A 7,116-nucleotide genomic window follows, 5' to 3' on the forward strand; every position below is an offset into this window, starting at 1 on the left:
AGGTTCCATTCTATCAAAGCAGAGTCACTGATCTCTCACTATCTCATATCAGCTATTCCTGTGGATATCACTATCATGGTTTTGAACCCTAGGCTCATTCTCACTCTCTCTTTTTTTTTTTTCCATTTTTTAATTGTGGTTAATTTTTTTTTTTTTTTGGTTTTTCGAGACAGGGTTTCTCTGTGGCTTTGGAGCCTGTCCTGGAACTAGCTCTGTAGACCAGGCTGGTCTCGAACTCACAGAGATCCACCTGCCTCTGCCTCCCGAGTGCTGGGATTAAAGGCGTGTGCCACCATCGCCCGGCTGTGGTTAATTTTTTTAAATAAATATTATTATTCAAAATTTACACTTCCTTTCCTTCTCCCATTTCACTCATGCTCCCCTAATAATGCTACCTCTCTCACCCACAAATCCAAAGAAAGGGGAGGATGGTACCTGTCCTGTGGGAAGTCCAACGACCTCCCCTTCCATCCTGTCTTAGAAAGGTATGCATCCAAGTACTCTAGGATCCCAAAAAGCCAGTACATGAAGTAGAGACAAATCCCAGTGCCATTATCATTGGCTTCTCAGTCTGCCCCAATTGTCAGCCACATTCAGAGGGTCCAGTTTGTTCCCATGCTCATTCAGTCCCACTCCAGCTGGCTTGGGTGAGCTCCCATTAGATCGGGCACACTGTCTCAGCTGGTAACCCAACCCCTTGCAGTCCTGACTTCCTTGCTCATATTCTCCCTCTTTCTGCTCTTCAACTGAACCTTGGGAGCTCAGTCCAGTGCTCCGATGTGGGGCTCCGTCTCTATCTCCATCTGTCACCAGACGAACATTCTGTGGATTATAATCAAGATAGTCATCAGTCTGACTATGGGACAAGGTCAGTTCACGCACTCCCTCCTCCACTGCCTTGGGTCCTAGCTGCAGATATCCCCGTGGAAACCTGGGAACCTCTCTAAAGCCAAGCCTCTTGCCAACCCCAAATATCCCTTAGTTAAGATATCTTCTTTCCTGCTCCCATATCCGTCCTTCCTCCATCTCAACCATCCCACTCCCCCAAGCTCTCCTTAACCCTACTCTTTACGCTACTCTCTCTCGCTCTTTTCTTCCCCTACACCATCCTTATGCCCATGCTCCCTACTTTTACCTGGCAATCTTGTCTGCTTCCAATGTCCAGGAGAATCTCTATGTTTTCCTTTGTTTTCAGATTATTATTTAATGGGAAGAGGGTGAAGAATGGGTGAGGCAGGAAATGAAAAGGGAGTTTGAACTGGGAAAGCTATGTAAAATGAAAAAGATTGTATTATAAAAATTATTTAAAATGAGAAACCTCCACACTGCTTTCTAGAGTGGTTGCACAAGTTTGCATTCCCACCAGCAATGGATGAGTGTACCCCTTTCTCCACAACCTCTCCAGCAAAGGCTATCATTGGTCTTTTTGATTTTAGCCATTCTGACAGGTGTAAGATGGTATCTTAAAGTTGTCTTGATTTGCATTTCCCTGATCGCTAAGGAAGCTGAGCATGACCTTAAGTGTCTTTTGGCCATTTGAACTTCTTCTGTTGAGAGATCTCTGTTCAGCTCAGTGCCCCATTTTATAATTGGGTTGATTAGCCTTTTACGGTCTAGTTTCTTGAGTTCTTTATATATTTTGGAGAAGAGACCTTTATCAGTTGTGGGGTTGGTGAAGATCTTCTCCCAGTCAGTGGGTTGCCTTTCTGTCTTAGCAACAGTATCCTTTGCTTTACAGAAGCTTCTCAGTCTCAGGAGGTCCCATTTATTTTCTTCTCTTCTCTTCTCAGACCCAGCAGAGGTTTTATTGGTTTATTTTCTTTTTTTCTCAACTTCTACACCAGAAAGGAGCCCTGGATATTTTATCATGTCTGTGATCAAGCCTCAGTTAGGAATCAATTTTAGTCAGGTCCTGGTGGCACACACCTTTGATGATTGAATTTGGTGGGAAGACACAAGCCTTTAATCCAGTTCATGACGCCAGGAGACACACCTTTAATTTTGGCCACGCCTTGTGCTGGAAGAGTATATAAACAAGTAGGTGGAGGCGTTGGCTCATTTGTCTCTGGCCCTCACTTTGTTCGCGGCTCTATTCCTTCCTGGGAATAAGAGCCAACTTCCTTGGGATTCCAGTAGATACTGAAGACCAGCCAAGAGAGTAGGCACTCTGGACTGAGCAACTCCTGAAATTTTTGAAGTTTCGGTTCATAGCTAGCCATTGTCGGATTCCCTGGACAGCAGCCTGTAAGTGATTCCCATAAATTTCAAGGAGGAGAGAGGTTGATTGTACTGTTCTATAAGGTGCTCTGTTGTTTAGAGAACTCTGACTAATAAGTCACCAAGGCTCTACCACATGAAATTAATTAAATGGGCCCAAAATTGGTGCTCAAACACCCAATACTGTGAGGACCTGTCTCATTCAAACTACCACAGTGGTTTTCTTAGCACGATCTCAGGTTTTGGAGCCTTAAGTGACAATTAGCCAGTGCTGATTGGAAAGCTTTGGAAGTCATAGAGGCGAAACTTTATAGGAAGTGAGTCACTGCAGGATAGAAAATTTATCCCGAAAAGACGTCAGCAAAAAAAAAAAAACCCAGCTTTATAACACGATATTTCCAGCACCATGGCTTTATATGTTTTTCTTAATAGGCACACTTGCTACGTATGTCTCATGTGTTTAAGGGTTTTTCTTTTATCATATTTCAATGTTCACACAAATCTAGGAATTTTTTTCATTATTTTAAATTCCCTAGGTTTTAATATTTGAAGTATCCAGAAGATATCCTCTGGATTGTTATTTGGCTAGAAAATTATCCCTTTTTACCTTTAATTTAATTTGTATCTCTTATCACTTGATAAGTTGGGCCAAATATTTTCATCTTGCTTCATTGTTGAAAATAATCAAATCATTACTTCTCTGATGTAAGTATTTGTATTTGCATGGCCACATCAGCCATGCAAATAACTATTTGATCTTTACTGTGATTCCTTGTCTGCTGCTTTTAGGTTGGCTTATTCTAGTATATCTATGTCCTTCAAGTGCATCATTAGTTTTGTTTGGGAAATCTAAGATTTGATGACCATGGATTCATGGTGCTAGACCTGTCTCTTACCGTTGATTCAATTTTTGTTTCTAGCATTGCCTGTCAACAAGAAAAGTAGGTGGATTGAGACAACACATCATGGCCAGCCCCTGGGACGAAGACATCCTTGACAAAGATTTCAAGATCTTAAAACCTCTAGGCGTAGGTTCTTTCGGGGAAGTGAAGCTTGCCTGCCACATTCCCACAAATTCACATGTTGCTATCAAGATTCTTAGTAAAAAAAGCAATGCTATGAATGAGATGAACTCAGAAGTAAAGATCCTTCAGACTTTGGAACACAGTAACATCATTCATTTTTTTCACGTCATTGACACACAGTCAAGGACTTATATCATCACGGAGTATGTGGCTGGAAAGGATCTATGGATGTTCCTCCGTGAGGTGAGATGTTTAAAGGAGCAGGAGGCTAGACCCATCTTTCAACAAGTCATAACAGCGGTGTACTTTCTCCACCAAAGACGCATTGCGCATCGCGATATTAAATTGGAGAATATCCTTATTGATGGAGGTGGCAACGTCAAGCTCTGTGATTTCGGTTTGGCAATTCAGCTTGCAAAGGGGCAGATGTTGAAGAGAGTGTGTGGTTCTTTGAAGTATATGGCTCCAGAAATCTTGGCAAGAAAACCTTATGATGGGCTGGCTGTTGACATGTGGAGTTTAGGAGTCGTTCTATATGTAATGGTCACAGGACAATTTCCATATGCAGAAGTCACAATAGATGGTATGCACAGGCTCATCACCAACACAACATATCCCATCTTCGACCACTTGTCAATTCCTTGTCACATCATCATCGCACTATTACTCATGGTTCCCACCAACAGGAGAATAACCATATATCAACTTGTTAAAATATCATGGCTGGGTCCCATAAAAAAACATACAGCACCTACAACTAAAGAAATCCTCCCAAGGCTTGTAGAGACTATGTACACCATGGGTTATAACTTGGAAGAGATTTTTTCATCACTAAGATACAGGCAACCAAATGAAGTAACAGCAACTTTTAATATTCTAAAACACAAATTGATGTGTGAGAACAGTTTCCAGCAAAATGAGCATCTGTGTTTAAAGGGCAGTCACATAAGTGCTAATCCCCCTCTATTCTCGTTGAAGAAGAGAGCAAGTGAACCAGCCCTCCCAACAATTAGAGAAGCTGGGAAGAGACAATCTAAAAAAGAGTGTGTAGAAGGAAGATACAAGAGTTGCCAAAGTCTTATCAAGCTCAACATATACTCCTGCCTCGAGCTGAAAGCTTGTTCAGACATCACAGTCCCATAAAGTGGTGTCCTGATGGCAAATGTTATCAAGTGTGCTACTGGGCCATACTAAACTAAGTGAATTCGTTGGACAGCTCGCATGGTGATCTCTCCTCATCTGAATCAACCTAGTTTGGAAGACTCACATTATTTCTGAACATGGACTTCTAGACAGAGCAACCATCCCTGAAACCCAATATTCCCAATGATCTACCTCAGATTCGATCCAAAACCTCTGCATCCAGGCCATTTAAGTGCTGGAAATGGATGAGGAAGGGAATTTCCCATATAATCGGTGATCTGTTGATCTGTGGCATGCCCCTTCCAGAGTGAACGATGAATCCTTGTGTCAGCTACAAAGAAAGAAATGATGTGATAATGTAATTTGTAAGGGGCCCAATTGCTTTGGCCACCAATATGTTCCCTTCCTCTGTATTTTAACTCTGTTATCTTAATAAATATATTTTTCTAAATGACAAAATACAGGGTCATATGGCACCTGTTATGCATCTCCCCCCTGAAGTCAAAACCACACACAAACACACAGAGTAATGCATGAACACATTCAACTGGGTTTCATTACTTGCAGGAAATACAGACATAAACTCCAAGTCCTCCACATGGTGTTGGTTCATGACTTATATAGTATCATATTGTATATAGACATTGTCTTACATATACATATATGTGTATATTTCAGGTCTTCTTAGTTTTCCCTGCCAGCCCGACGAAGCAACAGCCCCTTTCTCATATCTATACATCAGTGTCTATTGTATAAATCATCTCTTTCGACTTAAGGCCCACTTTTATAAACCCAATTCATTATTAAACTTTGGTATATAACCCAGTGCCTGATTATCATGGTCACAATATTTACAAAAGGCAAGTGTCTCTTTCTTTTATATTTCTCTGCTTTTCATGTCACCCATACACAGGGATGGATAATTATTATGCACTACACAGATGTCCCTAAACTACATTCAAATAACTACAAGCAGATGACAGTGTAGGTGGCATTTCCTCCGGTGCATTCCCTCCAAAACAGCCATTGTCCTCTCATACAGAATGGGTTTAGCTCCTGCTAGATACAAATTCCCAGCAGCAGAATAAAAATACCTCTTGCTATCGACAACGGTCTGAGAGTGTTTCTTGGGGTAGCTTTTCCTTGGTGGGGCTTAACGTCCCAACAAGTGAAGCAGCTACCCTTGGCAGATAAATAATGGTTCTGGCATCCATTCTGGCATATTGCTGTACTCCACGCAATACAGGCTTCTAGTTCACCTTCACACAATTTCACTATAGGCTTCCATTGAGGGTCACTCTTGAAAAATGCCTGGCCTCAACTACTTTTGTGCTTCTACTTTTGACTTTAATGTTAGAAGCATGTAGCTAAGGTGGACAGGTTGTGTTACTAGCTGGATCATGGTACCTGGTTTAATTACACCTTCACCAATTTTCAGTTTCTCTTTGTTTCCTCACTAACTTTGCTTGACTCCTCAGCAATTTGCTGTGGATACTGTGCTTGCCTAAATCTCAGGGATCCACCAGCAAATACCCTACTAGAGTTGGGATTAAAGGCATGCACCACAGCAGCTGGCTGTAAGCTTTTCTTTAATTTCTTTTCACTAGTTGTTAAGTTAACTGTGTTGATCTTCCTTTGATGTCACCACTCCCTTTATTTCATATCTTAATGTGATTTTCTCCTTAAACACATGATTCAACTCCATTCTACTGAATTCCTGGAGCTCTTTTCAATTAAAATTTTCTACATCTTTCATTTTTTTAAATGATCAGTTTGCCTCTTTTCATTATATACTACTTTGTGTCACTCCAAACAACAGCTTGACAGTGACTATACCATTGTTTATTTTTTTGTGAGATTTCCTCTGCCATAAGGATCAATTCCAAACTCACAACTTTATACTTAGTCAGACTGTTCAGAAAAGGGAAAAACCCAGATATTTCTCCATGAATATATCACAAGATTACCTAGGGAATATACTAATTTTATTCTCCTCTAAATCCTATCAACGCTGTCATACACAGTTCAAATCCCACTCAGCACCACTGTCTTCCTTGCTCTTAATTGTATGCTCTAACTAGGAACACTGAAACCTTTGAACTGTTTTCCTAATCCACAGTACCAAAGTCCATATTCCTTCATCAGAAACATGATCACACCTATCACAGAAAGACTCCAGTTCTTGGCATCAACTTCCATATTAGTTATGGTTCTGTTGTAAAGAATATCTTGATAATTGCAACTCTGATGATGGAAACCATTTGATTGGGTGGCTTACACTCTCAGATGTTTTGTCCTTTATCATGATGTCCAACACTGTTGTGTGTAGACAGACATTCTACATACATGTGAATTCTCGGTTATAGGAAGTAAACTGATACACTAACAATGGCTTGTGCATATATGAGAGGTCAAGGCCTGCTTCCACACTTCATCAACTAAGGCCATACCATTCCACCTAATCCACATCTGCAAATGCCTTTCCTATTAGAGTATAGGAGGCAAATACTTCAAAATACCACAAATGATAACCTGACAAACAGATCAGGTGTTGGAAGTTAGAGAACTCCATAGACACACACAAACATACACTCACAACTCCTTTTTTTCTCCAAGACAAGGGTTTTTTGTAATACAGTCCTGACTGTCCTGAAACTCAATCTGTAGACCAGCCTGGCCTCAAACTTACAGAGATCTGCTTGCCTGTGCCACCTCAGTGCTGGAGTAAATA

The 7,116-nt window shown here is 40.9% G+C and overlaps 1 protein-coding gene across 1 annotated transcript; it reads left to right on the forward strand.

The window, feature by feature from the left end:
• Positions 1–3,182: 3,182 nt before the first annotated feature.
• On the forward strand, positions 3,183–4,385 carry LOC126512667 (sperm motility kinase-like). The gene has a single exon (XM_050160546.1). It carries the CDS (start codon positions 3,183–3,185, stop codon positions 4,383–4,385), a length of 1,203 nt encoding a protein of 400 aa, XP_050016503.1.
• The last annotated feature ends 2,731 nt before the right edge of the window (positions 4,386–7,116 follow it).

The sequence above is a fragment of the Alexandromys fortis genome, unplaced genomic scaffold (assembly GCF_014885135.2).
Source record: "Alexandromys fortis isolate MF-2015 unplaced genomic scaffold, M_Fortis_MF-2015_v1.1 scaffold_116, whole genome shotgun sequence".
Classification (NCBI taxonomy): domain Eukaryota; kingdom Metazoa; phylum Chordata; class Mammalia; order Rodentia; family Cricetidae; genus Alexandromys; species Alexandromys fortis.